Source organism: Danio rerio, chromosome 7 (genome assembly GCF_052040795.2).
Source record: "Danio rerio strain M-AB ecotype USA chromosome 7, GRCz13ab, whole genome shotgun sequence".
Lineage (NCBI taxonomy): Eukaryota > Metazoa > Chordata > Actinopteri > Cypriniformes > Danionidae > Danio > Danio rerio.
The window spans coordinates 65,116,689-65,134,330 of record NC_141027.1 but is presented as its reverse complement, the minus strand read 5'-3'; the positions used below and the strand labels follow the sequence as shown (position 1 = coordinate 65,134,330).

The 17,642-nt window shown below is 36.3% G+C and overlaps 2 protein-coding genes across 3 annotated transcripts in view; both read right to left on the bottom strand.

Annotated features, from left to right (window-relative positions):
* The window catches only part of LOC147843244 (uncharacterized), a 1,033,179-nt gene that overhangs the window by 894,103 nt on the left and 121,434 nt on the right, over nt 1-17,642 (bottom strand). The gene's annotated exons all lie outside the window — the stretch shown is intronic.
* stim2b (stromal interaction molecule 2b) overlaps nt 1-17,642 on the bottom strand; it is a 119,971-nt gene that overhangs the window by 30,570 nt on the left and 71,759 nt on the right. The window contains exons 1-2 of one of the 2 annotated variants that reach the window (XM_087259658.1): nt 8,413-8,494; nt 5,034-5,164 (exon numbers count right to left, since the gene is read on the bottom strand). In XM_087259658.1, coding sequence (XP_087115784.1) covers nt 5,034-5,164; nt 8,413-8,416 — 135 coding nt within the window. In that variant the 5' untranslated portion in view covers nt 8,417-8,494. 2 annotated transcript variants of the gene reach the window in all.

The window sequence follows — 17,642 nt, the reverse complement described above, 5'->3', positions numbered from 1 at the left end:
CTATGGCCATGTCTGTGTCAACTCTTTATCGCTCTGTGGTTTTGCATGTGTGTTTGCTCAGTGCACATGCATGCCTAAAACGTTCTATTCTGTTTATGAATTATGTTTATATGCTCACGGGCTCATACCAACAAACGTGGGACAGGACATCTTTAAAGTCCTGTAGGTTTATTTAGCAACACCCTCTCACACACACACTCACACACACACTCAGGAATCTGCTGTGTCCTGTAAGAGGACACCATCTTCCAGTGGCTGTAAGAAGGAGAAATTCTTGGGCCTCTTCTTGAAACACTTCTGGATCCCAGAAGCACCTGCCATGACCAGAAACAATCCTTCCCAAAACACACGTCACGTCCTCAGAAACCACACACTTATATACCAGAAGCCCTATTTAAAGTCAAACGACGAGCTGAGTAGAAAAAAAACATAGGAAGGAAAAAAAAATATCTTTATTTACAATCTTGAAAATAGATGTGTGTTTGTGTGGACAAACCCTAAAGCTTCTTTTACTGCATGCACAGTTATGATTATTTTATATAACAGAATACAGTGCTTAGCATATTTAAGTACACCCCACATTAATCTCTATTTTAAATTCATATTTTATTAGGAAGCTATATAATATTATATGTGTGCATCTACATTAGATTAGTTAGTACTGAAGCCAAATCTGGAGCTTATCTAACAAAATAACTTACGGTAACGGTCCAAACACTAGCACAACCAAATGTATATGTTATAGAAAAAATATTAATTACAAATTTAAAAAAAAAAAGGAAAAATCAAGAGAAGCAAAAAAAAAAAAAAATTGTAGGTTGTAATTTTTTTTTTCAATATTTAGCTTGAATTTAATAATCTGGAATGTCAAAGAAAGCGTTCTTGCAGGACTCCCAGAGTTCATCAACATTCTTTGGATTCTCCTCCTCTTTTATTTTACCCCAGACATGCTCAATAATGTTCATGTCTGGTGACTGGGCTGGCCAATCCTGGAGCACTTTGACCTTCTTTGCTTTCAGGAGCTTTGATGTGGAGGCTGAAGTATGAGAAGGAGCGCTATCCTGCTGAAGAATTTGCCTCTCCTGTGGTTTGTAATGTAATGGGCAGCACAAAATTCTTGTTAATTCAGGCTGTTGATGTTGTTTTCCACTCTGCAGATCTCTTACACACGCCCATACTGAATGTAACCCCAAACCATGATTTCTCTTTCACCAAGCTACTTCGATTTCTGTGAGAATCTTGGCTCCATGCAGGTTCCAGTAGGTCTTCTGCAGTATTGGTAATGATTGGGATGCAGTTCAACAGATGATTCAGCACAGAAATGTATTATTTGTTGTTATTATTTGTTGCTCTTACAACTGGGATCGACAACGAGACTTTTGTCAGATGATGTACATATATGCTTTATGAGGATAGACACAATGTATTTAATACAGAGAAAATATACATTTATATATGGCCTTCACGCAACCCTCAGAGAAAGCCAGTGGCTTAATATGAATGTAGAAAAAAAAGTTAAGTATGATTTTTAAGTGCTTTAAATGATGAAGAATTATGTTCCTCATAAACAACCTTAACAGAGTACAGCTAGGCCATATCCGTGTTATTACAATTAAGTAAAGTTTATTCATAAACTAATTTCGAGAGGATCACGTGCTTATGATTGACACGGCTGGCCCCGAGTCAAGCTAATGTACGAACCACCAATCAGACTATTCCTAACAAAGTATAAATAACCAAACACCTTACCTTTAGTCATCTTCGTCTTGAAGAATCCCCCCTTCCACCCCTTCTCCTCCTCTTTTGTCTACAGGGCAGCACAGCGGCCCAGTGGCAAGCACTGCGGCCTCACAGCAAAATGCCTCCGCTTCGGGCATCTACCCAAACAGTCAGCATTTTCGTGTGGAGTTCATGTTCTCCCCGTGCTTGCGTGGGTTTTCCCCGGGTCCTCTGGTTTCCTCCCACACTCCCAAAAACATGACACTTAAGTAAATTGACTAAACCAAATTAGCACCAAATTCGATTCAATTCTGTCAGCAACGCATCACCTTAGCAACCCTCATGCAGCAGGAGGGGAGGGGGGGGTTCTCAAGATCTACCCGAGCTCAAACTCCGCTCTCGCCCTGCAACGGGAGGGAGCCTCGGGCTCGAGGCTCACATGAGCTCGGGGCTCTCTCCCGGGACAGCATGCCAGACTAGCTTATTACCAATCATCAGCTAAGTGTGAACTCTTGAAACAATGTCCTCGTAAACCTTGCAACCTGCTCTTTTTATGACTGGGGGCATTTGAACTATTCAAAAATAGACTGAGTTTAGTTAAATAACACAAATGCATAATTATATAGTCTATAAAATGGCTAATAATGAAGAATAATAACGACAAACCCTTTATCAACATGTATCCTATGTAGATTTTAAATTGAAAGTTTATATTGAATAAATATTAACATTACTAAAGTTGTATTTACTCTTTGTTAATTCATGTGTGTTACCAATGTTTCAAATGTTACACTTAGGTGAGGATTGATTATAAAGTTTGTTTGGCATGCTGTCCCGGGAGAGAGCCCTGAACTCATAAGATCCTCGAGCCTGGGGCTCTCTCCCATTTGCAAGGTTAGAGAGGAGTTTTAGCTCAGGTAGACCTCGAGAACTCCCCTGCGGTCGTGGCTAATGAACAGATAGTGATTGCTCTTAAGCGATAACTACTTAGGAGTATGTCTATGGTGCCAATTTGGATTAGTCAATTAACTTAAGTTATACTGTTTTGTGGGAGGAAACTAGGGAACCCGGGGAAAATCCACGTGAGCACGAAAGGAATGTGTAAACTCCGCATAAAAACATGGGCTGGCTTGGTAAGGACTAGAACCAGTGACGTTCTTGCTGTGAGGCAACAGTGCTAACCACCCATCTAGGAAAATAGGAGGAATAGGGGTGGAAGGGGAGATTCTTCAAAACGAAGATGGGTGTCAAATGGAGCTTAGGGTATTTTACAATGACTGTAAAAAATATGGACGACGCGACAGCCCCTTTTCCCATTGAACGCCTTGAGGGCAAAACGCCTGCTTGACGGGCACAAACTGTCGCAAAAGACTGCTGAAATTGGAGCCTTGACATGCGCAGAAGGACTGTCGGATGGAGCCAGAGGAGGAGCCGCGAAAATGAGCGGAGTCGAGCTTCCAACCAAACGCTTTATGTAAAATCAACCACGCCCCCCGAACTTCTCAGCATGCGTTTGCTGTCATATCAACACAAATGGATGTAATAACGTTAACAAATATGAGGGTTTTATATATTTAATCGCGTCAGCTCCAGGCCGCAGCGCACATATCCTACTCGCGGCGTCGCGGTCTGATTCCGGCTCGCATGCGGCAGCGCCGGCTAGCTCGGCTGCCGCATCTGGCTCGATTGACTCGGGCTGAAATCGGGCAGTGAGTCCAGGCATCCGGAGTAGGTCCAGCAGAGGTAGTCAGTCTGAGCTCTGAGAGGTAAGTCTCCGGCAGGCTAGAATCTAGCTGGAACTGGCTCGAGTGTATTTTGCTATCTGGGTGGTTAGGCGTGTATCAGCAAACTAATAAAGCCCGAAAAAAGCCCAGACCTTAGTGAGTAAACAGTGTTCCACCAGGATCATGTATGTCAGAAACTATAGTTTACTGCTGAACTCATTTTGTCATGGTAAAATAACACAGAAATCAATCACAGTACAAGAAGTCAATCACAGCTGTCAATCACGATGACACACCCAGCATTAAATTACTGCTAAAAACAAACTGTTTACAAAAATGAAGATCTGCACCTATTTCAGCACAATAACCAGTGCCTTAATCGACCAGAACCATCTTTCGGGACATTTTATTGCAAGTGTAATATTTTTTTTTATTTGGGCTCAAGTCTCCTTCATTAACACGGAGGAGGCGGGCTTTTTGACTTCTACTGCAGCCAGCCCCCAGGGGGCAATCTAACGTCCGAGACCTTCACTCAAACGCAGGCTTGCGGCACACTTGGTATTTTAGTGGTTTAGGAATCGTCTGATTGATGAATCATAAATTGAATATTGTGTGGCCGGCTGCATGCAATCATAAGCATGTGATCCTCTCAAAATTAGTTTATAAATAAACTTCACTTATGGCAATGCATTTTTAGCATTTAAATGTTGTATAAAATTAAATTGCTACTTTTAAGCTTCTTGTTAATTTGTGTACATTACATTCAATTATCTTAAACGTAAATTGTAAAACAAAAATATATTAAAAAAAGAATATTTATACAAACCTTTTTTAATATTTAAACCTTATTCATATGCTAATAAACATTGGTTCATAAGACAATAAATGTACAATGTGCAAAACAAGAATATTTATAATATAATTAAAAATCTACTTAATGTAAATTTATAAATGCTGTAAAAATACATTACTTGTTCATAAAAAATAGTTACCGGATAGTTACTACACGAAAAATGTGAATTAAAATATACATTGCTAAAACTTTAAATATTTTCATTCCACAACAATATGTTAGAACAAAATAATTCACCTATATGCACTGTTTCTGTGTGTGCATGTGTGGTGTGTGCATGTGTGTGAGACAAAATGGCAATTAACAAGCATAAATCATGTCACGGTTGTGATTATATTTAACTGGCACAGAATGTGTTGAACGTTTAGATCACGTTTAGGAAGCCATGCATATCCATGTAACATTATAAGACTTCTTTTATACCTTTAAATCTAATTATATACAAGCCCTGCATGAATATGCATGGAGCTTTGATCACGTGTATACACCAACACACATACACACACAGTAATATAGTATCCCAATGGGAGAAGTACTCATATGTCAATGGTCTCTCCTTGCAAGCAAAAACCAATGTCAACTTTGCCCTTTGAGGTCTCTGGAAGACTTAAGCTTGACTGACCTGTTTTTAAGCCCCCCCGACCCCTCCACAAAATGCATGTACATAAACAGACACATAACACCACATTCAATTCTATTAAATTAGATTAAGGTAAAACAAATTAGGTTTTGCTCACCTCCACGCTCTCATTCACTTCAATGGCTCCATCATTATCATCATCAAGCTGCTTGTGAATGTGCCGAAGCGCCTCTAAACTGAAGCGATCAGCTTCATTCGTACATGGAGGCATGACTGCTGAACATGGGTCTGCAAAAACAAAAGCACAATTAAATGTTGGCAGATGTGCCAATGTCTGTTCAGTATAAGGTAAACATGTTCAAGGGCCTGTGTTTATGAAAATTCTTAATGCAAAGAGGTGCTCCTCATGACAACACTTGAGGAAATTTCTAACTAAATTCTAGCAACAAGCCATTTGCCTTTCCGCACCAAATGTGACATGACATGGCAGAAACGTTTACATTCGAGTCATTCATTTAATTACCAGCCACCACTCTCACAGGATTTATGGGTTAATGGTTTATGGTAAGGGTTATGATCCAATTATTACATATTAAACCTATTTAACATTATTAAAAGTACATAGGCCGTGTGACTGATGCTTGTTGGTTTGCACTGTCCCAGTTCTGACTTTCATAATTCAGTTATTTTATTTTCAAGATCTGATGTCAAATATCTGCTGGTGCATTCAGTATGGCTATAAATGTCATGTAAAATGGTATATAAACTCACATTGGTAGCATTTAACACCGAATAATGCACATAACCAGTACCTGAGGTAATCATTGTCGTGGTTTATGCAGTTATTCTGCCATGATGTCGCAGAAATAGAAAGCATTTCTAAAATAGAAATTTTGCATGTTGCCTTCAAGAATGGATAGGACCAAAACTCCTTTTAACATAGAAAGATACTTTTAGTATGTGTGGTGGCATGTGTAGTTGAAACTGGGTTAGAAAAAAAGGGTATTTCCACTTCAAATTTGAGAGGAAATTGAAAGGATTCCTACTTTTTAGTAACATAAATGTTAATCATGAAAAATCATAACCCTTAATAGTTTAACCCTTATTTCTGACTGTTTGCACACCAGTCTCTGCAACATGGGTATCATAAATAAACTTGAATTACCAGGGTGATAATTTGTTTGTATTTCTTTAATCTGGAGCATTGACATAACATTCACAAACAGCATTACAATAGCATTGCATCTGCCAAACTTTTCTTCTCTTCCTTTTTTTTCTCCCGCGCCTCCCTTAAAGGAGCCATAGCAGAACAATAACTTTCTCAACTAATACATGTTAAACCTTGTATCAGACATATTGAAAGTAAATAGAAAATCTTTCTAAGTAGATTTAATAAAATTTTTTACACTTAAGTAATAATAAACACAATATAAATTTAAATAATTATTAAACTATACAGTTACAATAGTGTTCATAAGGTCACAAAGTGTTAGGAGTAAGGAAGATGACTTTGAAATTATAATATAAAGGATTAAATGGCCAAAAGCCTAAAAGTGATGGTACTCAAGGCAATGCTGCTGGGCAATATAACAGAGCTATGCAGCTTGGCTACACTGTTAGACCTTACCAGGCTTTTTTACAGTAGAACACTGGCAACACTGTTGCCAGCTACTCACTGTAAAAGTTTGGTTACGGTAAGTAACTGGCAACAGTGTTGCCAGTTAATTACTGAAACTGAACCATTACAGTGAGTGGCTGGCAACAGTGTTGCCAGTTGTTTACTGTAACCGAACCATTGCAGTGAGTAGCTGGCAACAGTGTTGCCAGTTAATTACTGTAATAGAGCAGTAGTGGTAACTAACTGGAAACTGTGTACAGTTAATTACTGTACTGTAGTGTTACAACTCACAGCATTATACTGCATACACAATAGTATGTCAAGGTGTTACTAAAATTAATTAGTATTCTTACCTGTTATTAATTCTTTAAATTAATTAAGTTGTAAATTCTGACAAATTTATTTTATTGTTTTGGCAGCAAACAAATATAAAACAGAAAATGTATAACAAAATTAAGAAATCAGCAGATATAAATATCATCTTACATATTACTGAGAGCCACAGGTCTGCACAGCAAGGCTGCAGTCAAACTAACGTTTAAGCATGCAAAATTCATATGTCATATGGCTCTGCGAAAAGGAGTGGGATTAAACAAAATATTTAGAGATTGAAAAAGCAAGCAACTGGTCCATAATTTCTGTTCAGAGAGGTCATGGTTTGATCTTTGATTAGTCTCAAGCAATCACATGATGTGATTTTGCAGTTCAGAGTTCTCCAAGCTTGAACTTTCCAATGCTGCAAACTGTAAAATTTGTCGCATGAGCATTCATTCCAGGTCTGCAGCATTCACATGCGTATGAATGGAAGTCTATAGGGAGAAAAGTGCAGTGTGACCGGGACTTTAGGCTGTAACTCTAATTAAACACACCTGATAAAACTAATTAAGGCTCGTTAGAAATCTACAGGTAATGTTGAAGCAGGGTGGGAACTAAACTCTGCTGCGCTGCAGTTCTCCAGTAACTTGGAGTTTGACCCCTATGGTATATAGCAGGGGTGCTTAATCCTGTTCCTGGATATCTACCTTTCTGCAGATTTCAGTTGCTACCCATATCAAACACACCTGCCTGTAATTATCACGTGGTGTTCAGGTCCTAATTAATTGGTTTAGGTGTGTTTGATATGGATAGCAACTGAAATCTGCAGGAAGGTGGATCTCCAGGAACAGGATTAAGCACCCCTTGTATATAGCATACTTTTAAAGCAACTGCTAACATTTATCACAATTACAATCACATATCCAGTAAACACACACACACACACACACAAAGTGCTGCAGTGAAATGTGTTACTCTCTCCTCAATGCTGACCATGCAAAAAAAAAAAAAAAAACTGAACAGCAAAAAACACAAAATAATTATTTTAAAGTTTTAAATAATTAACAGCTCTGTCAAATCTTAAAAAGTTTAAAATAATTATAGAAAACAAAAATAAAGTTGGCAACACCGAAAAACCAAAGGATCCAATCTTTTATTGTTATAATTATCTCATGACAACAAACTTTTTTATTGTTTCTAATATAAATTCATAGGTGGAAACACAGCTCTGAAAAATACTTAGCAACAAACTCACAATCTGGGACCTGACAGTTGAGCTTTTGTGAGTGGATGGCTATGTGTATCATGTTTTTGTGATTCCCTGTGATGATGTGCACATGTACCCTCACTGAGATGATGGAATTTAATTTTGGCTTAGTTGCCAGAAAGATACATACAACTGTTAGCATCTGTACATTATGGCAGTATGCAATATACAATAAATACATATACTTAAACAAAAGTAATGTAAGAAGTTATATGAGGAGAGGTAACTAGCTAACAATGTAGCTTTCAAGTACACAGTTCAAGATAACAACAATATAACTTAAAACACAGCCTTATTTTAGAAACCCTCAAAAACATTTGAACACATTTTACTTACTCATTGTAGATTCTTATTTAAAGCCTAAAACATATCAGACTCAACATCTGAATTGATGGACAGAGAATAGAGCACACGCAGCAGTAAACAAATCAAACACCTGGCTCTCTTAAAGGGCCAGCATTTTCTGAAAACTCTTTCTAACACCTTTGTGTTTAGAATAAGACGGACAGCCTGTGGGAGTGTGGTGATGCCTAAATCATTGTTTTTACAGTTATTGCACAATCTACAGAGTAACAGTGCAGTTATACTAATTAAACACCTGATCAAACTAAATCTAAAGGTAGTGTGTTGAAGCAGGGCTGGAACTAAATTCTACTAGGCTGTGGCCTTCCAGGAATTTGACACCCCTGGTACATAGCATATTTTCAAAGCAACTGCCTACATTTATCACAGTTATGCACATATCGTTTAATAAAAATATACTATAATATAAACTTCATCCATAGAAAAAAAAATAATAATAAATAATCTGATTCTCATGTTGCTCCAAATCTGTAGTAATAATAAAAACACAACAAATATTATGATTTATACATTTATTTAGGAAAGCCTTTATACTGTTAATGGCACTTTTACTTGCCAGTTTTCCAGACAAATTCATTGAGTCTCTGCAAAAATGTATGTGCGTGTTGTTTAAGATATATATATTTTTTTTTAAATAACACATTTTTACTAGTTATTTAGCAAAATACTAATATTCAGTTGAAAGTGCAATTTAAAATCTTAACTATAGGTCAAACTAGGCAATTCAATTAGATTTATTATAGAAAAAGTAAACAAAGTTATAAAAATTATTGTGACAATTTCTTTGCTCTGTGTGAATATTTTTGCCTTTAAATGCATTTCGTCCATATCTTACACTTACCTTTTAATAAGCTCTGTGGCATTGGTTCACTCCTGATACTCAATGTTAAAAACATAAAAGGAACCAAAGAAAACACAGAGATAAAATAAATATGAAATAGGAACATAAAGCATTAGAGTAGATGGGGCAGTAATGGTTGAACAGTAATTTACCATTTATTATCACAGTAAATATCTGTAATGGTACATAGAGTAAATTACTGTAATTTATTCTTTGCATTACAGAATTTCATACAAATCCTGCTCCTTTTACAGTAAAATACTGTTCCCTTTCATTACAGCTAAACACTGGCTATTTTACAGTTATTTACTGCATAATCTACAGTAAGGGTTAACAGTGTACTTTCTTGAGAACGAGTATTGAAATATTGAAAATAAAATCCAATTGCCCTAGTTAGTTGACTGACGTATTACAAACTGAAGTGCGTGCATAAGGAGACATACTAAATATGGTACATTGAATGAGTTGTATGAGATGTTTTGTTCGTAAATGTTGTATTATATTTTTTATGTACACTGAACAAACATCAATCATGTGTTGACCATTCAGAAACATAAATGATAAGCTGCAGCTTCTAGTTTGCTATTAGCACTGAAGTATTCGGTAGTGGTCGGCGGAGAGAGAGGCCTCATGGAACACTGAAACAGTCGAAGCAAATGTGTCAGAGCTTCGAAACGTTTCAAAACCTGTATCTACAGTGACACCTAGTGGTCATTTTTTATTCAGCTTCTGCAAAGAAACAGTTTAGCAAATTGAGGTATTATACTCCACATTGTAGAGTTGAGGTTTCAAGTGATTTATTGAAGCGGTGAGACTTTGGAATGAACACTTTGTGAATAACTATTTTTAAATTATTAAAATACATCAAGTCACAATTTTAGAGTATTTCGGAATTCGAAATCAGGGCATTTGCAGCACAATTACATTGCGCACACACGGTCTACTAGGCTACATGAGATAGAGCTTTTTTTAAAGCTTTAAATCGCTTTAGTCACGTGACTGGGTGTTTCGAAACACTTTGGTCACCTGACCTGAGTGTTTCAATTCTAAACACTAGCGCTTCAGCATCTCGACACTGTCGAAACATCAGTTTCACATCAGCCATCCCTAGTATTCAGAGCCTAAACAGCACAAGTATTGTTAACAGTAGCGTTTGTCCTGAAATTTATTGGTAGCTGAATATTAATGCAATCACGTACCATTCCAAAACAATGCTGGATCTCTTTAACTGGGGGAGATAAGCACAAATAAGGTACTGTAACTCTCCATTAAACAGAGAGAGAAAGAAGCTTTTGTTTTCATGCTGACTTATGGTTTTGTTGTTCCATGTTAAATGTCCTTCTTGTCAACAAAAAATTGTGATTAGATCCAGTTGCCCTAATTAGTTGACTGAAGTATTACAAACTGAAGTTTGTGCATGGAACTAAATATGGAACATTGCTTGAGTTGAATGAAGGGTTTTGTTAGTAATTGTTAAATTATGTCTCATTTACACTGAACAAACATCAGTCAAGTGATGACATCATTCATAAAGATAAATGCAACCCAGGCTCATTCTGAAAATGTACCGCTCTATACATTTCTAGAGAGTGTCAAATATTTTTGCCATTTTTTTGTTTTCGCAAATCCACCAGAGGCCACACTGTACACTTTTTCAGATCTCAAATTTCTCTCCCGAGTGCCATTTGCTCCTGCCGTTCACGCATAAGTTCATTAGAGGCTGCTGTCAACTGACTAACTGAATGACTGACTGACCAATCAACCTGCCCTCTTTCTGGAACCATTCTTTGCTGGACTCGAACCATGTCATTGTGGTCAACACCTCTCTGTGTCTCAAGTCCGCCGACGTATATGGCGAAGCTACTGCTAACAGCAGAAAAGCCATCCATGTGGAGGTAAGTGGTCAGCTGGTAAGGATTGGGATCATACCGCCCAGTGTTCATTTTAAAGACAAAATGCAGCCATACGTACCTCTGGCTACATAATTTGTGACCAGAATCTGAACAGAATCTGTAGATGTTTTGCTATTTTAGCAGAGAATTTTGGTAAAAATCTGCAGATTTCTGTGGAATTATTTTGGAAATATCATAACTACAACCTTAATTTGTGAAATAAAAACGATATCTTTTTAACTTGTATTTAATATTTAAAATGCAAATCCAATTAGATCCACTTTATTTGGTAAAAAGGCAAGTCTCCCATATAATATGCCTAAAAGACAGAAAATATTACTGTACAAACGGCATGGTACATAAATCAGATGAACATTGTCATGTTAGTCAATAATAATACTGTAAAAAACTTAATAAATACAGATTTTCACACATTTACTCAAGTAAATAAAACAGAATTATTGATGGGCTAAAAATCTGCGGAAAATCAGCAGAATTCTGCGTGCACAGATTCCGTGTGGGCCTACTAATAAGGTAACCCTCCATTAAAGAGAGTAAGAAAGAAGATTTTTGGCTTTTGTTTCCATTGTGACTTATAGTTTTGTTCTATTTAAATGCCCTTTGTCTTTATAGTACCATACACTGGGTTAACTTACCGCTGATGTTTCGGTATTGACATTCACATGGACTAAACAGATTTATCAATCCAAAGCTCAAGGTTTAACAGATGGTAAGATAACTTTACTTTCAAACAGAATGTACATTTGGGCGGCATGATAGCTCAATGGTTAGCATCAGAATTGGTGCTCAATATCGGCGGTCACCATGACAACCAATCGGTCGGTATCGGCCCCAAAAATCCTGATCTGAGCATCCCTAATGTATACACGAACCTACACATATATTTATATAAATAAACATGGTGACCTCTAATAAATAAGGGACTAAGCCGAAGGAAAATGAATGAATGAATGTATACATTTGTTCTAGGTAAGCAGCAATAATTTTAAGCCTGTTAATGTCACCTAAAAAGCTATTTTATTGCAATTATTATGTAGTAAAAGTGCTTCTGCCTTGGCTAAGAAGCACTAAGCCTAGCTAGCTAAACTAAACTTTGCTACCAGCAAAGTGAGTTAAGTGCAAATGAATTGAATCTGTACTCCTTTGCTTCCTCATGTATCATGTTATTCGCCATTTAGTCAAAGTACTTTATATACTCGTCTATGGCATATTTAAATCCCACTAGAATGGGATTTAAAAATGTAGCAAAAACATCTTGGGACAAGGTTTTCAAAGTGACCACCCTCACTGTAAGACAGTTAGCAACTACGCTTGTTTGTCTAAGTTAGCAGCATAATTAGGAAGGGCAGGGCTTACCAGCAGGTATGTCAAACTCAGCTGCTTTACATTCCAAGTTATACTGCATACACTATCCAGACAATTTATGATATGGCTATTTATGCTAATTTCATTGATCTCAAGGAGTAGAGCATGGCGCTAGCAACGCCAAGGTCATGAGTTTGAGTTTCAAAACTGATCAAATGTAAACCTTCAGTGATAGTGACTTTGCCATTACATTTTCAATCCTTAAATGCCTACGTCAACAGGACTTCGTACTGATGATGAATACATAATACTAATATTACTCATCAAGTTTTTAATCCCGCCTAACTGTGTGTATGTGTGAGCATGAGCATGTCTGGGCATCTGTAGGGCTCTGTTTACAGCACTGTGCTTTCACCGCTCTTGACACGCTTATTGGGTTGCAGGCTGTTGATATGGCAAATGGTGCTGGTATTCGGCTGGAACACATCCTTGCTCTTATTTAAGAGAAGACGTGTGAGGGAAGAAGAATCAATCCAATTTTAACAATACTGTTACTGGGCCTTGATTGGATGAAAAGGCACACCACACAACGAGTAGAACAGAAATAATATAAAAAATAAAAAAAAAACCAGATGAACAATATTAATATATCAATATATATATATATATATATATATATATATATATATATATATATATATATATATATATATATATAAATAAATATAATATATCAATATTTTTATGATCTTATTAATAAAATTTCAAGGCAGCTCAATTATTTATAAAAAATTAAAAGGCCACCAAAAACAACACAGGCTCATTTTGATTATGTACTCCTATATACATTTCTGGAGAGCACCAAATACGTCCCAGGAGCTTTTTTTGCGGTTTTGCGAATCCACTAGAGGCCGCAGTGTACTTTTTCAGATCCTAAATATCTCTAGATTTATTCAGCTGCAGACCCGCAGACCCACACAAGTTACAGCACACTAAATTCAGGAAACATGATTTAGGCAGAGGCAACTAGCATAGAATCACCAAGAGATAACATTCTAGTGCGAATTGGGAAACAGCCACTAGATGGCGTGGCAGCCCTTTTGGAATGAAAATTCCAATAGAACAACAGCATATTATAAGTCTGTAAAATAAACTATTAAAAGTGCTGATGATTTTGATAGTAGGCTAAGTGTTGTATTGTCCCGTTGCAACCGTTCTTCACCGGACTCGAACCCCGTTGTCTTGGTCAACTCCGCTCTGTGTCTCAAATCCTCCAATGTACGCAGTGAGCCACTAAACAAACTGGTAACAGCAGAAGTGCGAAAAGAAACCGTGTCATACCACCCCATAGCGTTTATTTAAAGATGAAATACAGCCATATGTTCCTCTGGCTACCTAATTCGCAATCTCCAGAAATGTATATAGATATAATGTATCTATTTTTCTATATGAAAAAATAAATAAATAAACAAAGATTAGTGCAGAATATAGAATATAGTTATAAAATATTTTAGTTCTAATTTAAAATGGCACATTTATTACAATTACTGTCTTGCTTATTTGGAATTGTTTGTGAAATATGCTGGTAATTTCTGAGTATAAAAATAGCTAAATAAAAAAAAAGTATGGTTTAAATGCATATTAAATCAAAATAAACTTGTTGAAATGTAAAAGGATATTTTTTTTCAACCCAATTAAGTGCACTATTTATATGTAAGGTGACTATGCACTTGTAACCCATCTCAATAACATCTAAAATGCAAAATGCTGCTAAACAAAATTAAACAAAAGAAGGTCTTTTCTGAGAATTTGCATTATGCCTTGCATGTGTTCCCCATCTGATTGCATAATCATATTTGTGTACCAGATGTCCCTGTCCACACTCATTTCCATGTGTGGTTTTTTGCATAGAACTCACTTGTGCTGATGGGTGACATCACAGGAACAGTGACAAGAAGTGTCTAACAACTACAAACACTGTTGGTCAAACTGGCTTCCAGAATTTCAGTCCACACTGGACATCTGAGGTTTTGTTTAATCATCACATGAAAAACAGGTTTTTGGATTAAAAAAAAAAAAAAATGCTAATAATAATTAATGCTAATGTGACTCTTTGTAAAGATGCTGAGATTGCAGACATTTTGAAACACAGGATAATCATTATTAATCAGGTTAGGTTTGACATGCTATTGAATGACCGCCAAAACTGCCAATACTCCTGTTTTTCCTGGGAGTCTCCTGTATTTCATAGCCATCTCCCGCCACCCTCCCATTGTGGTATATCTGCTGGGAAACTCCAGTGAATTGTATGGTCCAAACTAGTTACGAAAAATCACTTTTTGCCAATGTTTGTCGAGCTGCCAGATCTTGTGTAAAGCTCATCACCTCACACATTAAAGAAATATTGATATATCTTAAACAAGTTCTTAAAACATTTTTTACCGCAATTTGGCAACATAGAGTACATTACAACAGAGTTGCGCTGTTGAATTCTGTGCAGGTGGTAGATGTGAGATTTAAATGATGGTGGTAGCAATATCAGTAATAATAGGTGGTAAAGTCTAGATGTGATACAGCTACAGATACTCATATCAATATAGCGTAATTTTTATTTTAAAAAAAATTTTAAATTATATATTTTTAAGTACTTTGAGGGGTAGGTGTTATCAAAATACATTTTAAAGAGTAATTTAATAAATAATATTAATAATATTCCAAGTAATTACTGTTTTTACATTACTATGAAAATTGAGTTTAGGGTTGTGGTAGGAGTAGAATTGTATTAAAATACAATTAATAGGTAAGTTAATAAATTATATTAATAATTCTTGCTCATTTCTGGTCACAACTGTATCCTTTCTAGCAGCTTCTGAACTGCAACTACTATAACTACTATTATTATTATTAATATTTTTTTATTATTATTACTATTGCTACTACTACAACTACTACTACTATCACTACTGATACTACTACTATTACTACTACTACTAATATTACTAATGCTGATGCTACAGCTGCCATTTAAATCCTAGGTTATTAAATACCTTACTCCCAGTCCCCAGGAATTTCGAGGACAATGGCAGGTATGACATCAAATTAGTCAATGTTATGATTATCAGCAATCTAGCGACTGCAGATTGCTAACGAACTACAAATCTGCTGGTTTATTGACTACAGATCCAGTCATGCAACACATCCACACTCACTTGCTCCAAGTCAGCATTGATTAGACACTCACAGCTGAAGCTACTTTTGTACTGATTACAGCACTACAAATACAGCACAATAACACAGAGTTGTGGCTGAGTCTTGTTTTCTGTTTAGTGACATTACAAATCGTTTCCTTTTTCTTGCTTTGCTGTGTTTTGATCCTCGCCTTGTTTATCCGTTAACCCTGCCTTCTGACCATCTGCCTGTGTATCTGACTGCGACTTTGGATTGCCTGCATACATCTGTTTGCTCCTGTATTGACCATTGCTTACCTGACCTCTCTAATAAACCTGCATTTGGATCCACACAATCGTTGTCAGTGTCACATCCTGTTACAGAAGACAACACAACTGTATGTTAGTGTGCTGTATTTATGGTGCGGTAAACAGTCCAAATTCAGCTTCAGCTGTGGGTGTCTAATCATTGGTGACTTGGAGCAGGTGAGTGTGTGTGTTGCATGACTGGATCTGTAGTCCATAAACCGGATTTGTACTTCGTTGGTGATCTGAAGCCGCTAGATAGCTGATAATCATAACATTGACTAATTTGATATCATATCTGATAACATTCATCTGTGGTTTGTCCAGTAGCTCGACATATACGTAGGTTGACTTGAGATGCAAAACGGAGTTAAGTGAGACAATGGGGTTTGAGTGCTTCGGGTCAACCTGTGTTTTTTAAAACACTATTGGTTGGGTTTAGGGAAGGGGGAGGGTGGGGATATCAGTCAGTTGGTCAGTCAGTCGGTTGAATGGGGCCTTTGGTGAATTTTTAAAAAAATTTAAAATGTTTTGGTGAACAGCAGGTGCAAAATGGCAAATTTGAGATCTGAAAAAGTGTACACAGCAGGCTATGGTGGATTTGCGAAAACAAAAAATGCAAAAAAAATGTAGCTCCTGGGACGTATTTTGCTCTCTCCAGAAATGTATATAGGGGTACGTAATCAGAATGAGCCTGGATTGAAATCAGTTAACCTTTGAATAAAATAAGTGTATTAAATTAAAAGGATTTAAAACAGACTTGTTATTTTCTACTAGCATTCTCCTACTTATGAATTTCAATGTACCATTAAAAGTATTAAATCAGAGAAAACTTTTTTATAGCACATCAGAAAAGAAAAACAAAAAGACTGCTGATGAAGTGCAGGTCACTACTCATTCAGGTGACATTAGGAAACTTACTACAAACAAACCTCACTTTGTAAGTACAGCATGCGGCAGGAAGTGACACAGTGAGGGGGAGAATAAATAAAACCACGCAGCAAAAAATAGCTCTGAAGAACAAAACGAGTGTAAAATTAGGACATGCAAAGCTATAAATAGATTTTGTTTCCAGTTGTCAGGAAGTGGTTTATCTAAATGACAAAGAACAGTAGGGTCTCCATGAGAAATGTTCACACACACATAACACATCACACATAACTTTGCAAATGAGAGAGGCTCGGTTTATAGATAAAAGAAAAACTGCCACTAAAACTTGTCTTTCCATGATATAAAAAAGTCAAAAAATCCAAAGTCTACTAACTGTTCAAAACTTTTGTCTACAGTAAAGCTATATGACAGACCGCAAGACTAATAAAGTACTTTGCTATACTTTAACTTTACTTTTCAAGTACTATATTTTACGAGTGGAGGTGAAAAAATCATGGGAAAAAAATACAAATATTGCTAAGTTGATAAATAACCACACAAAAGCAAATATCTATACTTATCATTATATTGTTCCAAGCAATTTTGCCATACATGGAATGTAAGACTTTAAATATAGCTCAACACAATAAACTAATAAAAAACAAATAAATGAATAAATAAATAAACTTAATAGGTAAATCAATTTAATTTAACACTATTTTAAGTTTAACAATAAAAGAAAATGTAAGGTTAACACAAATTGTATAATTTAAATGTTTAAATTAATACTAATAAATAAAT